This window comes from Lithobates pipiens, unplaced genomic scaffold (assembly GCF_037356315.1).
Source record: "Lithobates pipiens isolate NorthernLeopardFrog02 unplaced genomic scaffold, aLitPip1_a1.2 Scaffold_30, whole genome shotgun sequence".
In the NCBI taxonomy this organism is placed as follows: Eukaryota; Metazoa; Chordata; class Amphibia; order Anura; family Ranidae; genus Lithobates; species Lithobates pipiens.
In genome coordinates, this window is record NW_027507791.1 from 42,165,989 (window position 1) to 42,190,436 (window position 24,448).

The 24,448-nt window shown below is 46.5% G+C and overlaps 1 protein-coding gene across 1 annotated transcript in view; it reads left to right on the plus strand.

Annotated features, from left to right (window-relative positions):
* COPA (coat protein complex I subunit alpha) overlaps positions 1-24,448 on the plus strand; it is a 65,186-nt gene that overhangs the window by 7,264 nt on the left and 33,474 nt on the right. The window contains exons 4-15 of the mRNA XM_077464087.1: positions 106-186; positions 589-665; positions 2,565-2,674; positions 10,580-10,689; positions 12,395-12,494; positions 17,993-18,128; positions 20,438-20,520; positions 21,489-21,639; positions 22,375-22,441; positions 23,838-23,913; positions 24,000-24,082; positions 24,179-24,318. Coding sequence (XP_077320213.1) covers positions 106-186; positions 589-665; positions 2,565-2,674; positions 10,580-10,689; positions 12,395-12,494; positions 17,993-18,128; positions 20,438-20,520; positions 21,489-21,639; positions 22,375-22,441; positions 23,838-23,913; positions 24,000-24,082; positions 24,179-24,318 — 1,214 coding nt within the window. The remainder of the gene's footprint in view (positions 1-105; positions 187-588; positions 666-2,564; positions 2,675-10,579; positions 10,690-12,394; positions 12,495-17,992; positions 18,129-20,437; positions 20,521-21,488; positions 21,640-22,374; positions 22,442-23,837; positions 23,914-23,999; positions 24,083-24,178; positions 24,319-24,448) is intronic.

Genomic DNA, 24,448 nt, shown 5'->3' on the forward strand with positions numbered 1-24,448 from the left:
TGTCATGATCCAACATGAGGATACAAGAGCAGTCAGATCCCGGGGAGTCCCGGCAGGAAATATATGATTTAAAATAAAAAATAAAAATTCTTCTTTCCACCGCAGGTCTGGAATTATAAGCTCCGACGCTGTCTGTTCACCCTGCTGGGTCACCTGGATTATATCCGCACCACCTTCTTCCATCATGTGAGTAGAGAGATCACTATACTAATATTCTATAACCTGATAAGACTGCCTAAAAAAATAAAAAAGGAGCGAGCTGTGAGCCATGTTGTGGCCCATGACCCTGTTGTTGACAATACAGAACATAACTGGTATACATATGGACAGAGGCCTCCTCAGGGAGCTCTTCAACATTCAGCATTACCAGATACTTGGAAGGTGAGCGTGAAAGGACTCCAGAGTAAAACTGCAGCGCAGGAGGGGTTTAGTATGTGGTGGGGGGGTCTTGTATATGAGGAGAGGGGGAGTCTTGTCTGTAAGGGTGGAAGCTGATTGTTGCAGCCTAAAGGGTCAAGGGTGTTAAGGCGGTAAAATATTTGGGGGTTATCATTAATAAACATTTTTTCCTTTTTTTTTTTTTTGCAGGAATACCCATGGATTCTCAGCGCCTCCGATGATCAAACCATCCGGATCTGGAACTGGCAGTCTCGCACTTGTGTCTGGTAAACAAAAAGTCAGCTACATCCTTAAAGGGATAGTAAAACTGGTACTTCGGTTGCGGTTGAATCACATTGCATTCTTATAGAGCTCCACTGGTGGCTGGTGCTCAAAATCTTTTGCGGGCGCAAACAAACTGAAAAATAATGAAACCCCCCCCCCATCAATTGCAGCCTCACTGTGCCCATCATGTGCAGCCACTTGTTTCCATAATATGCAGCCTCTGTGCCCACCAACCTAGCGCCCCCCCCCCCCCACATATTCACTCGCAGGGCTGGCGGCTACACCACCCCCCCCCCCCCCCCCCCCCGCACGTGGCTCTGACAGATCCCCCTGGCACTTACCGCCAGGAAGCAGCTACTCTCAGAGCGCCAGCGAACCTCCACTCCAGCACGTGTCTGCTCCTCTTCCTAAGCGCCAGGCATCCAATAGGGTGGCCTGGCACTTTGGCCAATCACGAAGCAGGTCTGACGCCCTGCCTCCTGATTGGCAGGGAGGAAGGTTAGTGTGAAAATAGCGAAAATGAATTCGCTATCGTCACACGATTGGGTGGGATCAGGGCGCGCTCTCTGCCCCCCGAGCCCGCCCTATTTTGAAGCCTATTAGTGTTTCTAATCGGGTACTTCAAAAAGTACTGCCCCTGCCCCTGCGGTGCACAGGTCGCCACTGTAGAGCTGTGAAACCCCTGGCAACAAGACGTGCCCACAAAATTTCCAGCAATTGTTAGATGTTTGTTGCGTCACTTGCTGTTTTCTCATTAAAGCACAACTCCAGGCAGATATAGAAGACATAAATAATGCCGCTCTGTGTTAATTGCATTGCTGAATGTGTTTTATTTTATTTTTTTTAAATGCAGTATAAGTCTTCGAGTCAGCCTTGCTGTCCCTGTAGACCAGAGATATGCAATTAGCGGCCCTCCAGCTGTTGCAAAACTACAAATCCCATCATGCCTCTGGGTGTCATGCTTGCGGCTGTCAGTCTTGCTATGCCTCATGGGACTTCTGCAACAGCTGGAGGTCCTCTAATTGCATATCCCTGCTGTAGAGCTGAGAGTGAAGAGGGAGAAGCAGCACCAGGAGCTAATTAGCTGTGCTTACAGGATTAAATGGGTTGTAAACCCTCAAGGTTTTTCACCTTAATGCATTCTAGGCATTATGGTGAAAAACCTCCTGTGATGCAGCAACCCCCCCCCCCCCCCCCTTTAACTTACCTGAACCCGGTCTTTACAGGGATGAGCACACCAGCTCCAGCCGGTGTCTTGGGTCCTGATTGGGTAGATGGATAGCAGCGCAGCCATTGGCTCCCGCTGCTGTCGATCAAATCCAATGATGCGGGCCGAGACTTGATGTCTGTGTCAATGAATGCAGCAGCAGGACGTGGGAGCGCGCCCACACGAGTGCCCCCTCCCAAGGGAAAGTGCTTCTCTGTTGGGGCACTCAATGTGGGGAGGAGCCTGGATCGCCTATGAGGGAAAGAGGAGACTCGGTTGCCACTTTGTGCAAAACCAACTGCTCAGAGGAGGTAAGTATGACATTATTTTTACATATTTTTTAATGAGCAGAGAGATGTGTTCATCAGTCTGCTGCTTCTCCTTTCACTGTCCAATCACAGGCTAAAGGAGGGACAAATTCTAACCGCAGCAAAGAAAAATCAGCCCTGCTAACATACTCCTTGAAATATTAGAAGGTGGGGGTTATCGCCTAGCAACCAACTCGTCAATGAAAAAATCTTTTTGGATGGACTAACCCTTTTAACGGGAATTTGTTTGATTTTAGAAATATTATTCATTGTAATGGTTTCCGGTCTGAAATACATTCCTGAAAACTTTTTTTTACATTTTTATTACAGGTATACAGAATATTAATTTGTATCCTTTTTTTTTTTTTTTTCTCTTTTCTTCGCAGCGTCCTGACGGGTCACAACCATTATGTCATGTGCGCCCAGTTCCACCCATCGGAAGATCTGGTAGTTTCTGCCAGTCTGGACCAGACAGTGCGCGTTTGGGATATTTCTGGTGAGCTGCCCAGGTCAAGGGGGTCCCCTTGGTGCCAACAACCCGCTCCAAAACTGCAGCAGATGAAAAGAAGTGGGCAAGAGTTTGGATGAGCCGCAGAGAGCATTGCAATTTCCAAGATGGGAGAAGGCGGGCAGATGATGTCATGCTCTCCAAACCTCAGCCAATCAGAGGAAGCTTTGTAGTCATTTGTAGAATACAAAGCTTCTTTTTTAATGGCTGAGCAGTGCTTTGTTCTGGGAGAGGGATGGGAAGTCCCCCCATTGCATTCCCGGAACACAGTGCTGTATAGTGTATATAGCTGAGGCTACATACAGATAATACACAGTGCCCCGCAAGCAGACTTGTTAGTGCAGTGAATACTTTGTTTCGGCCAGCTTGGCCCAAACTATTTAAAGGGACACTTAACGTGGAATTTAGTTTTAGGAGTTCGTTTTAATACATGGGGAGACGGAAAGCTTAGTGTTAGGGTCAGGAACCAATAGGAAGAACAGGTCATTGTTGGGGAAATTATTTTATTTTGAAATGTTTTCTTGCCTCATGCCAATTTACAGCCTGCTTGGCTGCTGCTGACAGCAGGGGGGGGGGGGGGCATAAAGGAGTGTACACCCGCTGTGCCCATTGTAAGGCGTTCCCACTGTCCCTGTGCTGAGTTCCTGGGTCTGTACACCCTCTATGCCCATTATGTGGGTTTCCACCATCCCTGTGCTGTGTTCCCGGGTCTGTACACCTGATGTGCCCATTATGAGGGGTTCCCAGGTTTGTACACCTGCTGTGCCCATTATGAGGGTTTCCCACCATCCCTGTGCTGAGTTCCTGGGTCTGTACACCTGATGTGCCCATTATATGGGGTTCTCAGGTCTGTACACCTGATGTGCCCATTATATGGGGTACCCAGGTCTGTACCCCTGCTGTGCCCATTTTAAGGGTTCCCACCATCCCTGTGCTGAGTTCCCGGGTCTGTACGCCTTCATATACCCATTATGAGCCCACATTAAAAAAAAAATTTTCAGTTTTATATAGGGAAGAATGTTGAGAAGGGATTCAGAAGGCTGGGTGGGTCCAGAGGCAGGAAGTACAATAAGCAGATTTTGCATCCTAGAGATTTGGGGGAGACTAAGCCCTCCAGACTCCACCAGTAACTGAAACACCACTGTTCAGTGCATTGACCCCTGGATCCAATGCTACCAGTTGGCAAACTCCTAAGGCCTGTTTCACACGGCTTCAGCTTGTATAAAGCGGCGTGAACAGCAAAGCTTTGACGAAGCATTTTCAGAGCTTTCAGCAAACTTTTGTTGAAGCTTTTAAAGTTCCATTCAACTCCAGTTTGTAAATGTTAAACACAGATCCTAACGGGAGTGCTGATTGTCACGTTAAGCAAGCTGCTAGCGGGCTTCATCACTTCTTGACACTTGTTGGAAGCCTGCTAATGGCTTGTTTTAAAGCAGCAATCAGCACTCCCATTAGGATCTGTATTCAACTTTTTACAGTTAAGTGGCACTTTTAAAAGCTTCAGTAAAGCTTGCAGAAAGTCTGGTGTTAGGTTATACTACTTCCCCCGCTCAGTCACCTCTCTCCATCTCCTGCAGTTTTGAGTGCGGTTCTGGCTCCTACTTTAAAGTACACAGCAGATCAGACCAGTCCAGTCAACAGAAGAGTTTGCATGAGATATGGCGGAGAATTGAGCCCATCTCACCCAAGCTCTCTGTCTACATGAACTTGGAGGGATTGTTGCTCTCCTCCTGTGCTGTCACTGTTGTCTACCTTCTCTTAATGACTCCGGAAGCATGCCGTGTGAACGATTTAACTATGTGTGAGCTGCATAACTTCTCGTGCCGCGTGTGAGTTTGGTTTACCTGTGTGTGAGCTGCATGTCATCTAAAAGTCTTTTTAACTACTAAACTCCCAACACCAGAAAGCAAGAAAGGCTCGCTTGTTCTATTAATTTCTACAATTGCTGGTAGAGCTACAATGTTGTGAATGGAGTTTACTCCAAATAAGCTAAAAAAAAAATTTGGGCTTTAAAAACCAAAACTAAATATGGTTGGCTTTTAATTTGCTTTATTAATTGTAATCAAATCTTGGGGTATTTTTTCTTTTTAAGTATGCTTATTATCTAAGAGACTAATGCTCCTGCCCACCTAGTAAAACACATACATGGATCAGAGGCCACCTTACCATTTTATGAAATGCTCCATAAAGACATGGTTTGACCAGCTAGGTTTGGAAGAACTTGAGTGTCCTGCAGAGCCCTGACCTCAACACTACTAAACGCCTTTGGGATGAATTGGAACACTCATCCAAAAATCGGTACTTGAGCTCACAAATGGTTGCTCGCTCCATAGACCCGATTTGAACATTTTGGTATGGAGGAACTCAAGTGTCCTTGTCCTCCCACAAAGCCCTTAATTCAACCCTACTGAATAATTTTGGGATGAATTGGAATGTAGATTTTGAGCCATGTCTTCTCGTTCAACATCAGAACCTGACCTCATAAATGGTGGCCAGCTCCATAGACATGGTTGAGTTTGTTGTGGAGGAACGTAAGGGTCCCCCACAAAGCTCTGACCTCAACCCTACTGAAAACTTTTGGGACAAATTGGAACACTCATCCAAAATCAGTACTCCATAGACCTGATTTGATTGGTTTGGTGTGGAGGAACTTGAGTGTCCTTGTCCTCGTCCTCCCACAAAGCCCTTCAACCCTACTGAATACTTTTGGGATGTAGATTTTGAGCCATGTCTTCTCATTCAACATCAGAACCTGACCTCATAAATGGTGGCCAGCTCTATAGACCTGGTTGATGAGTTTGTTGTGGAGGAACGTAAGAGTCTTCCACAAAGCTCTGACCTCAACCCTACTGAACACTTTTGGAATGAATTGGAACACTCATCTAAAATCAGTATTTGAGCTTGCAAATGGTGGCTCACTCTATATAGACCTGATTTGACCGGTTTGGTGTGGAGGAACTTGAGTGTCCTTGTCCTCCTACAAAGCCCTTACTTCAACTATACTGAATACCTTTGGAATGTAGATTTTGAGCCATGTCTTCTCGTTCAACATCAGAACTTGACCTCATAATTGGTGGCCAGCTTTATAGACATGGTTGATGAGTTTGTTGTGGAGGAACATAAGAGTCCTCCACAAAGCTCTGACCTCAACCCTACTGAACACTTTTGGGACAAATTGGAACCCAGGACCTCATAAAGCTTCTTCTAGCTGAAAGAAATTCCAAATTCTGATAGAAAATCTTCTCAGAGGAGTGGAGACTGTTATATCTGTAAAAGGAGACCATCTCTATTCTATTGACCATGGTTCTGGAATGGGAGATCCAACAAGCTCATTTTGGAGTAGTGCAGGGGTCTCAAACTGCTTGTAACTGCCTTCAATGTCTTATGGGACTTGTAGTTCTGCAACAGCTGGAGGGCTGCCAGTTTGAGACCCCCTGAGGGTGTAGTGGTTAAGATTAGGGATGAGCTCAGGTGGGTTCGGACACAAGTCCGAACAAGGCTGGGCTCTGCCACCTGGAAGCTGTCAAATCCAACAGCCAATCGTACACGGTGGAGGCATCCTCCACCTCGCAGCCACATGTACGCAAAGAAGCGTGTTTACATGTGGCCGAGTGACGGAGAATAACTGCGCCACCTAAAATAGTCTTTTAGCTTTGATGGCTTCCTAGCAGAATAGCTCAGACAGGTTTGGCCTCATGTCCAAACACACAAGAGCTCATCACTGGTCAGGAGACCACAAACTTTGGCCCATATAGTATATAGTTATCTTACCAGGGCTTTTTTGCTCAGATAATCGGTGCAGGTATTCCACCGCGCCCCCCCCCCCCCCCTTGTCCCCACCTCCGTGTACTGTCCCTTGGATCCACCCCTACCCACCTCCCAGTATTACCCCTTTTAGAAACTACAGACCTAAGTATCATTTTGTGGTGGCCAGTCATTTTTCATGGAATTTGGTAATGATCGCAAGAAGAGCAGTAAAAAAGATCCCCCACTGCCAGGAACAATAGATCGCTCCAGCAACAATGGATTCTTCCCAGCAGAAATAGGACCCCCCCCCCCCCCCAAACAAAATACCCCCAAGCAACATCAGATCCATCCCAGCAACAATACACCTCTGTCAACAGTATATCTCCTTGCAGCCAGCAACAGTATATCCCTCCCAGCAACATAAGACCCTCACAGGGACAAAAGATCTCCCACCAGCAACATCAGATCCATCCCAGCAACAATACAACTCTGTCAAGAGTAGGTCTCCTTGCAGCCAGCATCAATAGACCTTTGAGCTGCCAGCAACAGAAGACCCCCCTCCCTCAACAGTATATCCCTCCCAGCAACATAAGACCCTCACAGGAACAAAAGATCCCCCCACCAGCAACAGTAGCGCCCCCCCTCCTCAACAACAGATCCACCCAGCAACAATGGACCCCCGTCAGCAACAACAGTAGATCTCCCAGCAGCCAGCGCAAAGGACCCCTCCCTCAACAGTAGGTACCTTCCAGCAACAATTGACCCTCACAAGAGCAGTAGATATCTGACCAGCAACAATAGAGCTCCCTACAACAAAAGATCCCCCAGCATAAATGGACCCCCCCCCCCCAGCAACAATAGACCTCCCCACAACAATAGATCCCCCAGCATAAATAGACCCCCCCCCCCCCAGCAACAATTGACCCTCACAGGAGCAGTAGATATCTGACCAGCAACAATAGAGCTCCCTACAACAATAGATCCCCCAGCATAAATAGACCCCCTCCCCACAACAATAGATTTAGCCATAAAATAAGGAAACCCCTGATTTCATAATAGCTAACAATTAAATGTTCAAGGAAACAATATTGATCACAGGTCACTATTGATTTCATTGATTGTTTTCCCAAATGTCAGGTTATGGTGATAAGTGATACAAGTTTTATTATCTTGTGTTCAATATTGTTCGGAATATGGAATGTAAGAACTTTTCTCTTTGCTAAGTAAAGTCTGGGGATACCAAAGCCTTTGCGTTTTGGCCCCTATACAGCCAATATTGCATCTCTGTCAGCCGAGGAACTAAAAGTCCCAGCATGCCCTGTCCCTTTTTTTTTGCACGACTTTCTTTAACGCAGTGTTCATTGGAACTAATTTGATTTTCTTTTGTGGCCATTAATCCTGTGCATGCCTAACTCATATTGCCTGCAGAATGCCATGCCACCTAATTCAACTGTGAACTCCCTCCCAAGTTTGTCCCATACACTGGTCCATCCTACGTGTCCTTCCTGCCCTCTTCATTTGTGCAGTCACAGATATTTTCCATTCATGCTGCTGCTGCGTCTAGCAGTACATGGCTACGTTTTACTTTCCTCCGCTCATTTGGCATGTTGTGGTCATCTCACCCCATGGAGCAAGATGAGAAGATTGTTGTAGATCGCCAAAGCTGAGACGCTTAAAGGCCTGGTGTTCACCGTCTTTGCAATATGTGTTATTTGATATTGGATTGGTTGAAAATCTGGAGGGGGGGAAAAAAGTGTGTGTGTGTGTGTGTTGAGGCTTGTCCTATGCAGGTCATATTAAAAGGATCACTTCACTCCCCAGTTTCCCAACAGCGTATACTCACCTTTTTGCTTGAGCTGTCAGGGAAGGGAAGCAAGGTGAGATACCCAGGGATTCCAGGTATGGCTGAACATGCGACACTCTCCCTTGTAGAACATTAGATGGGGAACTTGAATAAGTCCAGTAAGAATTTTTTTTTTTTTTCCCTTGACAATGCATTTCGAGGGCTCAAAATGTTCCCTTTATCAGGGCTTATGTGCTGGTGGGGAATTCACTTTATTGTACAGCAGTTGCAAAATGTTTCCAAGTACCGGGTTGTCCAATCTGAGATTACCAACAATCCTGATGAAGGGGAGGCTTTGAGCCCTTGAAATGCATTGGATACAGTCCTGATGAAGGGGAGCTTTGAGCTCCTGAAACATGTTGGATACAGTCCTCATGAAGGGTGAGCTTTGAGCCCCTGAAACAGGTTTGATTCAGTCCTGATAAAAGGGAAGCTTTGAGCCTCTGAAATACGTAGAATACAGTCCTGATGAAGGGGAAGCTTCGAGCCCCTGAAACACATTGTATACAGTCCTGCTGAAGGGGGAGCTTTGAGCTTCTGAAACACATTGTATACAGTCCTGTTGAAGTGGGAGCTTTGAGCCTCTGAAACATGTAGGATGCATTCCTCATGAAGGGTCTTCTTCAAGCCCCTGAAACATGTAGGATGCATTCCTCATGAAGGGTCTTCTTCAAGCCCCTGAAACATGTTGGATACAGTCCTCATGAAGGGTGAGCTTTTAGCCCCTGAAACGCAATGGATACAGTCCTCGTGAAGGGTGAGCTTTGAGCCCCTGAAACACAATGGATACAGTCCTCGTGAAGGAGGAGCTTTGAGCCCCTGAAACACGTTGGATACAGTCCTGATGAAGGAGCTTTGAGCTTCTGAAACATCTTGGATATAGTCCTCATGAAGGGTGAGCTTTGAGCCCCTGAAACTTGTTGGATACAGTTCTAAAGAAGTATCCAACAAGAAGGGTGAGCTTCGAGCCCCTGAAACATGTTGTATACAGTCCTGATGAAGGGGGAGCTTTGAGCCCCTGAAACCTGTTGGATACAGTGCTGATGAAGGATCTTTGAGCTTCTGAAACATGTTGTATACAGTCCTGGTAAAGAGGGATTTTTGAGTCCCTGAAACGCGTTGGATTTTAGACTTTGAAAAAAAAAGAATATTCTTACTGCATTTATTCAAGCTTTGTGGCACTCCCATCCTTCTAACATTCTACAGACTCCTCCTCCAAGGGCCATTTGGGATACTACACTTTACAGAGAACTGCCTCTACAAAGGTAGACTCTGGTTTCTGATTGTCGTACCCCCCTGGAGTCCAACTCTCCACCAACACATAACTTTCTTCCATGTAACGGGGCTGGTACCTTCTGATTGACCAGTGACCAGTCGGGGCTTTATCTACTCGGCCCTACCATTTAAGTTAAGCTGCAGGGGGGTGAGTTAAATGAGTATATACAGCTGCGACTGGTGAGGGAGCCAAGGGAACCTTTTAGTTTGCTCTACGTGGGCCAAGAAAAAGATCACCAAAAAAAAAAAAATTTGAATTTGCAATTCAAAGCAAAAAATCAAAAGGAGGGCCAAACCAAATGGTGAAAGAGTCCAAGTCATAATATGATCAAGTAGAACATCCAACGTGTTTCGGGGGGCAATTCACTCCCTTCATCAGGGCTTAGAAATGCTATGAGAGCTGCTGCTTTCAATATTGAGGCACTCGCATCTCCTAAGATAATTAACTAGATCCAATGCTCATGTGTTTGGCTACTTTGTTCTTATTGAGTCTTCTTAAGTCCTCATATTGTTTCTAAACCCTGATGAAGAGGAGTAAATTGGCCCCCGAAATAAGTTGGGTGTTCTATGCAATCATATTACAAATCATTAAATCAACTTGGACTTTTTCACCAATTAGTTGGCTCTTCTCTTCTTCTTTTTATTTTTTTTATTTTTTTACTCTCTGCCCCAAAATTTCCTTCGGAACAGGAAGTGAAGGGATATCCCCTTTAAATTCTCACCAGAAGATTACTCTTTATTTTCTGTTCTGTTGGCAACAATAATAAATTGAATTTATGACTTCTTGTTCCAAGACAAGGATATAATATGATGAACCCGCTCCATAAAAAAAAAAATTTTTTTGGCTAGAGCTGTCCTTTAAACACACAACTCGTTGGTGTTCCTAGTACTTGCATCCAAGTCCCAGCCAGGAGGCTGTAGCCATATTGCATCGTTCTGGTCTTCTTGTACCTGCAGGAAATGTAAGGGCTTTTTTTTTTTGTTACCGTACAATAACCGTATCTCTCTTGCTCTCGTCTCATGGAAAGGCCTGCGCAAAAAGAACCTTTCTCCGGGAGCGGTGGACTCCGATGTGCGCGGACTCACAGGAGTGGATCTGTTTGGGACCACCGACGCGGTGGTGAAACATGTTCTGGAGGTACTGTGCGTCTGGGTGTCTAATTGAAGAAGGAAGTGTGATAGATTTTTGCTGTAATATAGAATAATTTTGGCAAATTTTGGTAAATATTGGCAAGTTTTTCAGTTGCATGTAAAATGTTTTATGTATGACAGGAAATTACATTTATAAAGTGCCGTCAATTTACACAGTGCTTTAGCTGCAGCCAATGGCAACCTTCCAGCTGTTGCAGAACTTTAAGTCCCGTCATGCCTCTGGGAGTTATGCTTGTAACTGTCAGTTTTGCAGCGCCTCATTGGACATGTAGTTTCAGAGCAGCTGGAGGGCAGCAGTTGGCCACCCCTGTTTTTAAAGCGGAGGTCCACCCTAAAATGGACCTTCCGCTCATTGGAATCCCCCCCCCCCCTCCGGCGCCACAATTGGCACCTTTCAGGGGGGAGGGGGGTGCAGGTACCTGTACAGTACAGGTATCTCCACCTAATTCCGGCGTAGATTCTGCAGAAGGTACCCCCCTTTCCGCAGAATCTACGGCCCTTTCCGAAAGTCCCCCGCTGCCTGCTGGGAAACACACGGATCCCAGAGACAGCGGGGACCATCCTTATTGCGCTGCGCGACTCGTGCATTCGCAGTAGGGAAGCGGGAAATGAAGCCGAAAGGCTCCACTTCCTGATTCCCATACCCAAGATGGCGGCGGCAGCACCCGAGAGACGATCGAGAGATCGGCTTCGGGTGACGACATCGCGGGCGTGCTGGGCGGGTAAGTGTCACTATTTTAAAAGTCAGCAGCTGCAGTATTTGTAGCTGCTGGCTTTAAAAAAAAAAAAAAACGGCGGACTCCCGCTTTAAAGGGGTTGTATAGGTTCATGTTTTTTCACCTTAATGCCTCCTACACATAAGGGTGAAAAAACATTTGGTGATTGCAGGCCCCCCCAGCCTTATGTCGGCCCGGTCTTCTCTGCTCTTTATTGGATAGATTGATAGCAGCGCAGCCATTGGCTCGCACTGCTGTCAACTCCAATGACGCTGGGGCGGGGGCCGAGTCCTGTAGTCGGCCGCTTATGGATGCCGGATACAGGACTCAAAAGCACGCCCACAAGCTAACCCCCTGGGAGAGCGCTTCCCAGAGGAGGTTAGCTGATGCGGGCAGGTGCCGAGACAGCCGTCGAGGGACCCCAGAAGACGTGGAGGCAGCAGGGTACTGGATACAGGGTAAGATTTAGATTCCGGTTTAGTCAGCAAGTGTTTATCTGGCTGAGTCTAAATCCTTCCCTGTATCCAGTACCCTGCTGCATCTTACTTGCTCCCCTTATTCCTGATCCCAGTCCTGGTTTCCCTTCTTGACTATTATTTTCACCTGATGCTGGCTGCTGGGAGGGTATTAAGTCCCTCCTCTATTATTCCCTCTTGCTTCAGTGTTTTGCCTGATAAACGCTTGCTGACTAAACCAGGCAAAATACTGAAGCAAGAGGCAATAGAGGGACTAAATACCCTCCCAGCAGCCAGCATCGGCTGAAAACTGTCTGCTGGGAGACACCTTCTGATCCAGAAACCACAGTTCTGCCAGCAGGTGATCCAGCTTGACAGCTTTTCAGAATAAAGAGTCTGTACAGTTTTTCATTACAAGAGGGTTAGGAGGGCCCAGCTCGAGAGCTTAGGATCTAAAAAGTATTTAGCTATTTGGAGGGGTTGCCAAGTTAATAACCTTTTTTTGTTCCTTCAACCCCAGGGTCACGATCGCGGTGTGAACTGGGCCGCCTTCCACCCTACCATGCCTCTCATTGTGTCTGGAGCTGATGACAGGCAGGTGAAGATCTGGAGAATGAACGGTAAGTGACTTTTTATATCACTCACAGCCTTTATTCATTAAGGAGTGCTTTTTTTATTAAGGGAAAACCATAGCGACCAATCGGAATTCACTCAGCTGGGGTCTGGCCAACACAGAATGAACTCTGATTGGCTGCTGCTAGCAATGTTTTAGATAATTATACATCTATTATGTATGTACTGGGGTGGATCTGTGTTATAGGGATGGGATTTAACACGGAGTCCTCTTTGTGTCTTTTCCAGAGGTTGTCCCAGCCTGCGCAGGCCAGTTCTCCATACATGGTGGTTTCTGCCTGCATGTGTTTGTCCCCGTCTGTGTGTGTGTGTGACTGCCGTCTGTGCTCTGTAGTGTTCTGTGCAATGTTGTTGTCTCTTCTCCAGCAGGCTGTTGTGATAAACCCAATAACCCCCCCCCCCCATAGCTCAAAGGAGGGCATGTTCCTGTCCTATCTCCTACTGGTGCCTCCTTTTAGCTGTGGTACCTTCTCCATAACACTACTGAGGCTCTGTGCACTGCTGTGATCTTTGTGTGATAGACGGCCAGGCGATCGAGTCTCTGAACTCCAATTCTTCCTTTTTATATCTGCCTTGCAGCTTTGGCTTAAGATCTAGTAGTAGTTCTTCCCATTGTACTTTACTTTGGAAATGATTTGCTACTCACCCAAGTAGCTTCCTCTGTTCTTATGAGTGTTAGGAACATACCTCGGTATTTATAGCCAACATGGTTATCCCAGGCACCATGATATGTTTAACTGCTTCCTGGCCTGGCGGGGGACAAGCGTCATATGTCCTTTTAGGGCTGTGCCACCAGAGGCATGCATTGGTGCAATCCTTTGGCTACTGTGCTACGTTACACAGCTAATCACCAGTCTGAGTACCGATTTAGTGGTGCTCCTCCCTGGCACCATGTGATCACTGTGGCCATTCACAGTGATGGCATGTCCAATAATAAACATGGCTGCCATTCTTTCAGCCATCAAGTGATTGGTCACAGCGATCACATGGTACAGGGCCAAGCACCGCCTCTCCCCTGTACCATGTGATGGCTGTAGCCAATTACAATAGTCCTCAATGGCTCTTTGAATGCAGCTGAGAACTGTCCGAAAGGAGACAGTTGTCCAATTGGGATGTCTAAAAGTTTGTAAAAGAAATTTACAAAATTACTCTCCCTGGTTTAATTTAAAAAAAAATTTATTTTTTTTTTTACTTCCCTTTCTTACCTGGTCTGCTGGAGTGGGGGGAAATGACATAGTTAGGTTGAATAAAGACACCAGTCCATCCAGTTCGACCTGAGTGAGTGTCTACAATTGTCCCTATCCCTTGCACACTCACATCGTTCCCTACCCTCAAGGAGCTCACAATCCAAGGTCCCCCCTTCATATACTAGGGCCAATTTTGGACACAAGCCAATTAGCCTACCAGCATGTCTTCGGAGTGTGGGAGGAAACCGGAGTACCCGGAGGAAACCCACGCAGACACAAGGAGAACATGCAAACTCCAGGCAGGTAGTGCCGTGGTTGGGATTCGAACCAGCGACTCTTTTACTGCTTGGTGAGAGTGCTAACCACTACACCACTGTGCCGCCACACAGTGACACAGCTGCCCAGTAAATCCAGCATTGTCCTGTTGTCGTCATCTCCCTGGGTCAGGTGATGTCATCTTCTTTGTGATGTCATCTGGAGGCCGGCTGTCTCTTCTGGGTCCTAGTAGCTAGCCTTCTGATGATGCTGCACTGTGCGCATACACAGCAGGTTGTTACACAGCAGCAAAGCCTTCTGGGCTCTGTGATGTGGGTATCTCAGGAGGCTTGGGGGGGGGGGGGGGGGGTGGCATCAAATCACACATACATGCACATGCCCAATAAAATGGAGCCAACCCTTCTTTTTAAAAATGAATTTTATCTGAGAGCTGACAGGGTACCCCGAGAACAGGCTTTAATGCTGGATTTGGGGTGGGACGACGTCCTGCACAGTGCAGCTTTGCCCAGCCCCCCCATCACAAATTTAACGGACAGTAGCCGGAGCCAATGGGCAGAGAGAGTGGGCTGCGCTGGACTGAGATCGGACTCAAAAAAATGCATTAAAGTGGGTATAAACCCTAAACCCTCACACATGCGCAGTGAAGTGACTGGTCTCAGGTGATGCAGATGAAACAAATCCTCCTACGGCGGTGAGGCCGTTGGCGGTAAAGCGCCGCTAGTTTTAGCAGCGCTTTTCGGCTGCTAGCGGGATGCTTTTAATCACCCCCACCCCCCCTGCTGAAGAAGGGGTTAAGGGGTGTGGCGCCGCTGCCGAATCGCTTTTCAGGCACTTCGGCAGCGTTGCGCATTCATTCCAATGGGAAGACGCTCCAAAGATGCTGCTTACGGAACTTTTTCTAACGTCCTGGAAGCGCACCGCCCCCAACGTGAAAGGCACTCGGGCTTTCACCCTAAAGTGACAGGAGAGGCGCTTTGCAGGTGCTATTTTTTTAGCGGTAAAACGCCCGTAAAAGCGTCTCAGAGCTAGAGAATCAAAGATATGAAATATGAACTATTAACGAAATATAGTGAAAATATGACCGGCTGCCAGCACTAAAAAGCCTAATCCAAAAACTCCAAGTAAATATGCATAAGAAGGTGAGTGCAACGCTAAACAAACAAACAAGAATTTTTTTGTTCAAAAGTTGCAACATTACATGGCTGAAAGTCTCCAGGTACAGATGTTAAAACGGAGTTGCCTATGGGGTATATAAATGCTGGGGTAAAAGTTGCCTATGGGCTATATAAATGCTGGGGTAAAAGTTGCCTATGGGCTATATAAATGCTGGGGTAAAAGTTGCCTATGGGCTATATAAATGCTGGGGTAAAAGTTGCCTATGGGGTACATAAATGCTGGGGTAAAAGTTGCCTATGGGCTATATAAATGCTGGGGTAAAAGTTGCCTATGGGCTATATAAATGCTGGGGTAAAAGTTGCCTATGGGGTACATAAATGCTGGGGTAAAAGTTGCCTATGGGCTATATAAATGCTGGGGTAAAAGTTGCCTATGGGCTATATAAATGCTGGGGTAAAAGTTGCCTATGGGGTACATAAATGCTGGGGTAAAAGTTGCCTATGGGCTATATAAATGCTGGGGTAAAAGTTGAAAGAGTGAAAGAAGCTGCTTGAGAAATAAAACATCCAAAACCTCATAGAACCAGTCTGGTTGAATATAACGAACGTCTACACGATATGCCAAGACTTGGATGAATGAGAACCTTCGCACACTTTTGGTTCACGATTCCCCAGCACTTGCTTTTTCTTAATTGACAACCGGGGGAATGTCTGTCTGTTTTCTGGCCTATATGTGAGGTGTGCAGTGAGACCTTCAGCTAACCCACCGTCTGTACAACTTAACCTGCTGAATGCATGCCAAATGTGAGGGTCGTTTTTTATTTTATTTTTTATTATTTTACGCACACGTGTTCTGTGCAGGCAGTCCCATTGCTGTGAGTTGGGATGCAATGGTTGCACGGGCACAGCTGCTGCTCTCAATTAGGTAGATTTTTTTTTTTTTTTTTTAACTAAAACTGAAGAGTCCAAAATCTGGTGCAGCTGTGCATGGTGGCCAATCGGGCTTCTAACTTCAGCCTGGTCAGTTAAAGTGTTGCTAAACCCAGGACTCTGCATTCACTATATCTGGTCTCCCCAGGACTCTGCATTCACTATATCTGGTCTCCCCAGGACTCTGCATTCACTATATCTGGTCTCCCCAGGACTCTGCATTCACTATATCTGGTCTCCCCAGGACTCTGCATTCACTATATCTGGTCTCCCCAGGACTCTGCAGTCACTATATCTGGTCTCCTCAGGAGCCTGCATTCACTATATCTGGTCTCCCCAGGACCCTGCATTCACTATATCTGGTCTCCCCAGGACCCTGCATTCACTATATCTGGTCTCCCCAGGACTCTGCATTCACTATATCTGGTCTCCCCAGGACTCTGCATTCACTATATCTGGTCTCCCCAGGAGCCTGCAGTCACTATATCTGGTCTCCCCAGGACTCTGCAGTCACTATATCTGGTCTCCCCAGGACTCTGCAGTCACTATATCTGGTCTCCCCAGGACTCTGCATTCACTATATCTGGTCTCCCCAGGACTCTGCATTCACTATATCTGGTCTCCCCAGGAGCCTGCATTCACTATATCTGGTCTCCCCAGGAGCCTGCATTCGCTATATCTGGTCTCCCACAGTACACAGAACATGGAAATACAATTGCAGTACACAAAACTGAGCATGTGCAGCCAGACTCCAGTAACTGGGTCTTATCCAGACATGTTATGGAGTCAGTGGAAGAAGGGGAGGATTAGAAAAGACAGGATCAAATAGCCTTTTTTTATACGCTGCAGAGGATTAATCCCCTTGGGTTCCACCGTTGGTGTCACAAGCATGCTTTACTGCAGGGATATGCAATTAGCGGACCTCCAGCTGTTGCAAAACTACTAGTCCCATCATGCCTCTGCCTCTGGTTGTCATGCTTGTGGCTGTCAGTCTTGCTATGCCTCATGGGACTTGTAGTTCTGCAACAGCTGGAGGTCCTCTAATTGCATATCCCTGGTTTACTGCATATAGAAGACAGATTTTACTGTTGTGGTTCATGTTGTGGTTTTAGTAACGCTTTAAGTTTTGACAAACTAAAAAATAAAAAAGCCTGGATGCTGATTGGCTACCTGAATAATTCTCCTCCTCCTCCTCCTCCTCCTCCTCCTCCTCCTCCTCCTCCTCCTCCTCCTCCTCCTCCTCCTCCTCCTCCTCCTCCTCCTCCTCCTCCTCCTCCTCCTCCTCCTCCTCCTCCTCCTCCTCCTCCTCCTCCTCCTCCTCCTCCTCCTCCTCCTCCTCCTCCTCCTCCTCCTCCTCCTCCTCCTCAAACAGTATTTTTGGGGGGGGTTTTCCCCCCAAAAAATTGCACTTGTAAGAACGCTGCGCAAATACGGAGTGACAAAGTATTGCAACAACCGCCATTTTATTCTCTAGGGTGTCTGAAAAATATATATATAATGTTTCAGGGGTTCTACGTAATTTTTTACCCAAAAAAAAAAAAAAGATTTTAACTTGTAAACGCTGAGTCTGAAAAATAGGCTCTGTCCTTGGGTAGTTAATTGAAGAAGCTGGGGTTAGAAGCTGATTGGCTACCAATGCAAAGCGGCACCAGATTCAGTGTGCTCCCGGGTTTTACTGAATCTCCCGTATTTGAGAGAAAAAGTTTACAATCCCAGTCAGGATTTAATTGCTGTCTGCGTCCCAGTGAGAGAGATTTCCCCTTACTTCCTGTCCAGATGACGGAACAGGAAGTGAAGTCTCCTCCTCAAGGCAGCATGTGACTGAAAAATCCCCTCTGTTCAAACAGGGAGGGGATAGCAAGTCCAGATTTTTTTTTTCTCACTCAGAAAATGTAAAAGAAAAAGTTGTGACTGAAATGGAACTACGTTAAACTATCTGACGCCTGTCTTTTTTTTTTTTTTTTCCCCCATCCACAGAATCCAAGGCCTGGGAAGTGGACACTTGCCGCGGACATTACAACAATGTCTCCTGCGCCGTCTTCCACCCCCGACAGGAGCTGATCCTGAGCAACTCCGAAGATAAGAGCATCCGTGTCTGGGATATGTCCAAGAGGTGAGGGGGGGGGGGGGGGGGGTCACCAAACTCCTATGTTGGGTCCAATAAGAATTCCAAGTATAGATATTGTTACATTGTTACAGCTTTGACCAATGTAAGTGTGTGTGTATATATGTATGTGTGTGTATGTATATATATATATATATATATATATATATATATATATATATATATATATATATATATATATATAATATTTATTTATTATTCATTCTCATACCTTGGAGATCTGACTTTTTTTTTTTTTTTTTTTTTTTTTTTTCTGGAGTTCAAGTAACACTTACAGGTCTTGTCCCTCCCCCAGCCTGTGATTGGAGATGGTGAAAAGTGAAGATGCAGACTGATGCTCTCACCTCCCCGTCACTCTGCTCTCTCCTCCGATCAACATGCTCCTTGTTAGCATATGAGCACTGAAACACAAAGAGCTGATTGGATCCTTGTGCTGTTTTTTTTTTTTTTTTCTACCCCCCAGTCTGAGCTCCACTGTACAAGGGCTGCAAGAGACCCATACCAGGTCAAACGCTGGTATCATTTTGCATCTTTTATATCTGCCTGGAGTGCTTTTTTTATTCCCCCCCCCCCCTTTTTTTTATTGGTTGAACTAGACGGACTTGTGTCTCTTTTCAACCAGACTATGCAACTATGATACCAAAGGAAATAAAAAAAAAAAAACGGGTCATACTTGTATGTAGTACAGAACAGCCCCGAACCTCCTCCACCTTCCTTCCTTCCTTCCTTCCTTCCTTCCTTCCTTCCTTCCTTCCTTCCTTCCTTCCTTCCTTCCTTCCTTCCTTCCTTCCTTCCTTCCTTCCTTCCTTCCTTCCTTCCTTTCTTCCTTCCTTTCTTCCTTCCTTCCTCTTCCTCCCACCTTCCTTCCTCTTCCTCCCACCTTCCTTCCTCTTCCTTCCACCTTCCTTCCTTCCTTCCTCCCTCCCTCCTCCCCCCAATCCATGTTAGCCTATGTGTCCATGCACACATTGGCATTTTAAAGGTAGACAAAAAAAAACACCCCACTGCCAGTGTGTCTAAGAGTAACAGTGTTTTGGCATAAAAAAACAAACGCTTGACATGGGGAAATGCGCTTTACTGTTCGCTGGGTGCATCAGGCACTTGAGCATTAATGCATTTCAATGGCCAGAATAAATGTATTATTCTGGCCAGTGAAATGAATTGACACCCGAGCACTTGACGCGTCTAGTCTCCTTCACACGCATCAAGCGTATTTTTTTTTTTTTTTAAATCTTTTTTTGCCAAAACGCTGCTGCCAGGTGGATGCTTAGGAGAGCTGGGCTAACACCCTGTGTGGGCATGACGCCTTAGGACTCCTTTCACACCGAAGGCGGTTTTCAGGTGTTTTAGCGCCATAAATAGTACTGTAAAGCACCTGAAAACTGCCTTTCATGGCCCCCCCCCCCTTTGAAATCCCAAGTGTGGGGTGATGGGTTTGCAGGATATTACAAAAAGTCCTGCAAGTAGCATCTTTGCGGCGGTATAGGAGCAATGTGTATACAGTGCTCCTATGCTGCCCCTGCCCATTGGAATGCATGGGCAGCGCTTCCGATGCGCCTGAAAGGTGCTTCAGAAGCGCCGCAACATGGACGCTTTTAACCCCTTCCTCTACTGTTAGCGTGGGTTATGAACGCCCCACTAGCGGCCGAAAAGCGCAGATAAAACTACGGTAAAGCGCCGCTAAAACTGTGAAAGTGGCCTAAAGTAGAATTCCAGCTTACACCTAACTATCCTTAAACCGGTCCCCTTCCTAACACCTATGTTTACTAACCTATGTAGGAAAGATATTTATACTTACCTATTTTTCAGCCCACTCTGGTCACGTTATCTCCCCTGTGTCAGCCAGAGACTCTGTTGGGGAGAGGAGGGAGCGTTGGTAAAGCCTGGAGCAGTGACCTCACCTATAGGCTTCAATGGGCCTTCCCGTTGACTGCGCTCCCTCCTCTCCCCTGCAGGTGCCACTGGCTGACCCAGGGAAGCTGGATCACGTGACCAGACTGAAATAGCCTAGTTCAGTGATGGTGAACCTTGGCACCCCAGATGTTTTGGAACTACATTTCCCATGATGCTCATGCACTCTGCAGTGTAGTGGAGCATCATGGGAAATGTAGTTCCAAAACATCTGGGGTGCCAAGGTTCGCCATCACTGGCCTAGTTGTTAGAAGAGGGAAGGGAGCATTTTAAAGACTGGGATTCTACTTTTAAGTGACAAGGACCCATATCGCTGCTGATTCTCGCTTTCCCAGCTGCTGAGCTACCCTTTGAGTTGACCTTTATCACTGTTTTTATCTTTGTAGAACTGGAGTCCAGACCTTCCGCCGAGACCACGATCGCTTCTGGGTTCTTGCTGCTCACCCCAACCTCAACCTTTTTGCAGCAGGTAAAGATTTATCTATCTTGTCCATGCTTGGGGGGGGGAAAATGCTTGCCTTTTTGAATCTCTTAACCTATTTTTACCTTTTCCACCAGCACACCACCAACCTCAAAGGTTGAGGTTGGTGGTGTTGCGGTGCTCCGCCACAGTACTTGGCAGTAAAGGGAAGAGGGAGAGGTTTATGGCAAAGCAGAGTTTTTGGAACATGTTTGCCAGATAACAATGCTCACCTCAAAGATCAGCAGGACTTCACTTTTTTAACTTATGAAGTTCCTATTTAAGTACTGAGCATGGCGGTTTCATTGACTTTTGAAGCCTCAAAAGTTGTCGGTGGGCACCTTGTCTTCCTGCTTTGGGACTTATTTTAGTTGTGCTTTTTTGTTTGAGCATTGACCGGTTCACTTTGACCATCATAACTGTTTCTTAAAGTGGTTGTAAACCCTTACAAACCACATTGACCTACAGGTAAGCCTAGATTAAGGCTTACCTGTAGGTCAAAGAAATATCTCCCAAACCTATACAGTTTAGGAGATATTTGCCCGAAGACGGGCACCGCTGTCTACGGCGCATGCGCCGTAGACAGCGGCGCGCAGGCGCTCTGAGCGTGGCGTCCTCTAACGAAGATGCCGCGCGTCTCGGCTCCCATGCGCATGCGCGGCAGTGACGTCATCGCGGCTTCGCCGAATGACAGCGGCGGAGCTGCGAGACCCACCGAGAAGATGGATGCGGAGGACTACAGGGGCCAGCTGGCTCCTGTGTCAGGTAAGTGACACATAATTGGCTATTATGCGATGCATAGTAGTCCATTATGCTTTGCCTTTGCAGGGAATGAAAGAGGAAGTAAACTCATCAGGGTTTACTTCCTTTTTAAATGCCAGGTTTGGGCCTGTTGAGGATCCTGTAGATCAGTCTGGAGATGCCTTTATGACTAAGATTTGGTTTTCGGTAACCCTGTTGGTGATTTGCTCCTCCAGGACATGACGGAGGAATGATTGTATTCAAGTTGGAGCGGGAAAGGCCAGCCTACGCCGTCCACGGGAACATCCTGTACTACGTAAAGGACCGATTCCTCCGCCAACTGGATTTCAACAGCTCTAAGGATGTGGCCGTCATGCAGCTCAGAAGGTGAGATGGGGATAATGGGTTACGCTTTTACGGAAGGGGGGGGGGGTAGGCAGCCTTGGCACTCCGGCAGTGATGAATCTACAAAGCCCATCATGCGCCTCTAGGAGTCATGCCTTGTGATTGTCGGGGTCTTGCAGTGTCTCATGGGACTTGTAGCTTTAAAACAGCTGGAGGTCCGAGGTGGCCTACCCCCTGTTTTAAGGGGATTTCCAATCCAAAACTGATATGAGATTTTGTAAATGCAAATAGCGACTTGGTGATTTGGACAACTTCTCAATTGCTACAACAGGAGGGGGGAGCTTGGGACTCTTGTGCAGAGGGATTTGTTCAGAGACCCCAAGGTATAGAAGGACTGTGTGTGTGTGTGTGTGTGTGTAAAAAAAAAAAATATATATATATATATATATATTAGCAATGCACTGGTGGCAACTCACCAGTATTAGGATTGGTAAGTGGACACTTGTCTGCTGTTACAGCATCGCTCCTTCAATGGGCAATCTGCACACATTTGCTCTATCCCTGATGGCAACAGAGATTCTAAACAGTCTGGTAAACAAAGGGGGTGTGTGACACTTCGCAAGCCATCAGCGATTCTGTTGCTAGTGAGTTCTCCCTTTATTGTACAGACGGAAGGAACTAACATAATTCAAATTAGGGATCCCGCAAGTCTGACTTTAGCTCAGAACATTTTGGTTTTGGGTCTCATTTATCCTTTATTTTTATTTTTCTATACAGTGGCTCCAAGTTCCCAGTATTTAACATGTCCTATAACCCAGCTGAAAACGCCGTACTGCTCTGCACGGTAAGAACAATCATTGCATCAGAGTATAATGCTCCATGAGAGGTTTATTGTCCATAATCACAAGTTATTATTAATATACAAAATTAGGCATATACAAAGTACATCATTCTCTTTGCCTACCTACTGTGCTAGCAGGGCTAAGGTTTAGTCCTGTGCTGTGTCCTGATATCACAGTGTGAAGTTAATGCTGCCCAGCTCTGCCCTATTGCCGTGTACAGATGACTCCCCTGCAGACCCTGTGTTTACATGTAAATAACCTGCATTGATATGTAAAAAGAGACAGCATTAATATGCAAACAGTCGCGGATCGGCAGCATTGATATGTAAATAGCGGTGGCATTAATATTCACATAGCCGCAGACCTGCCGTAACCTCTAGTAACCAATTTGTGAGCAGTATTGATGTACAGTAATCTCTATCAACCACTCTGTGCAGTAACCTCTAGCAACCAATTTGTGAGCAGTATTGATGTACAGTAATCTATCAACCACTCTGTGCAGTAACCTCTAGCAACCAATCGGCAAGCAGAATACATGTGCTATAAACTATAACTCTAGCAAATCAGTTAACCATAATGTGTGCTGTAACCTCTAGCAGCCAGTCAGTGAGCACTAATGATACCTTTGGCAACCAATCACAGTCTCTGCTTGATCGGATTCAGTAAACAGATTTTGAGTTTAGCTGCTATTTATTGTATGTCTCGGAGCAGGTGGAGAGCGAAATTGCATGATGAGGGGGGGATTGGCCAAGAAAATGCCCAGGGTTCAAGCAATATTAAAGACGGCCCTGTGTACTAGTATTCATTTAAAACCATTAAAGTGATAATAAAGGTTATTTAAGGGAAAAAAAACAAGCTTATTGGGCTACATTCAAACCATCTATTAAGGGGCCGGTGCGAATTATAGCAGCAGTTCCTGCTGCTGCTAGGTGCGGCCACCAGCCCCATTCACTATAATGTGCTCTCTGCACAGCCAGTGGTTACGTCCATCAGGGAACACTGCAGGTAATCACTGGCTTTGCAGAGAGCCTCAAACAACTGCAACTGCTTGCAACCTGTCATAGCGAATGGGGCACGGAAGCTGCACTGAGCCACAGCAGAAATCTGATTCCTGCTAATATTTGCACCGGCCCCAATTGCCTGTGTAAATGTAGCCTTAATCGTACCTGCTCTGTGCAATGGTATATGAGTTGCCACAATGCTTCTTTTCTGGGGCCCTGGGCATTTCCTTTTCTCCGCGTGCCACCATAGGTATCCGTTTCCTTTGGTGGTACACGTGCAGGCTCGATCCCGAGCTGCGCTGTGTGTGTCTATTGAGACGCACAGTGCGGCTCAACCCTGCTCCTGGATGTTTTGTGTTGCATTTGTATTTTAAATTAATCTGTTGCCTTATTACAGAGGGCCAGCAACCTGGAGAACAGCACTTATGACCTGTACACCATCCCCAAGGATTCAGACTCTCAGAACCCTGATGGTAAGAGGTTGTCTATATTATTGAAAGGGACCCTTGTCATTCAGTATAACGTGAACTGATTGTAATACGCTGTGATCATCATTTAGCTCCTGAAGGGAAGCGCTCCTCTGGGCTGACCGCTGTCTGGGTGGCTCGCAATAGATTCGCCGTCCTGGATCGCATGCATTCCGTGAGTTCACTTCCAATGATGTCCTCGCTAATAAAGGATTTTTGTACGGTCCCCCCAAAAATAATGAACTGGTTTATCTTTTTTGCTTTCCCACAGATCCTTATTAAGAACCTGAAGAACGAGATCACTAAGAAAGTTCAGGTGCCAAACTGCGATGAGATTTTCTACGCCGGCACTGGGAACCTGCTTCTCCGTGACGCTGACTCCATCACGCTGTTCGATGTGCAGCAGAAACGGTAAGAACTCTGGGGACCTGCATATGGATTTTTACAATGGTACAGTTTGAATGTGAACAAGGCAAGTAAAATTGAAGGATGTGCTTTAAGTTGCCAAGGAAATCCAGCAATAAAATGGTGGGACCCTGAA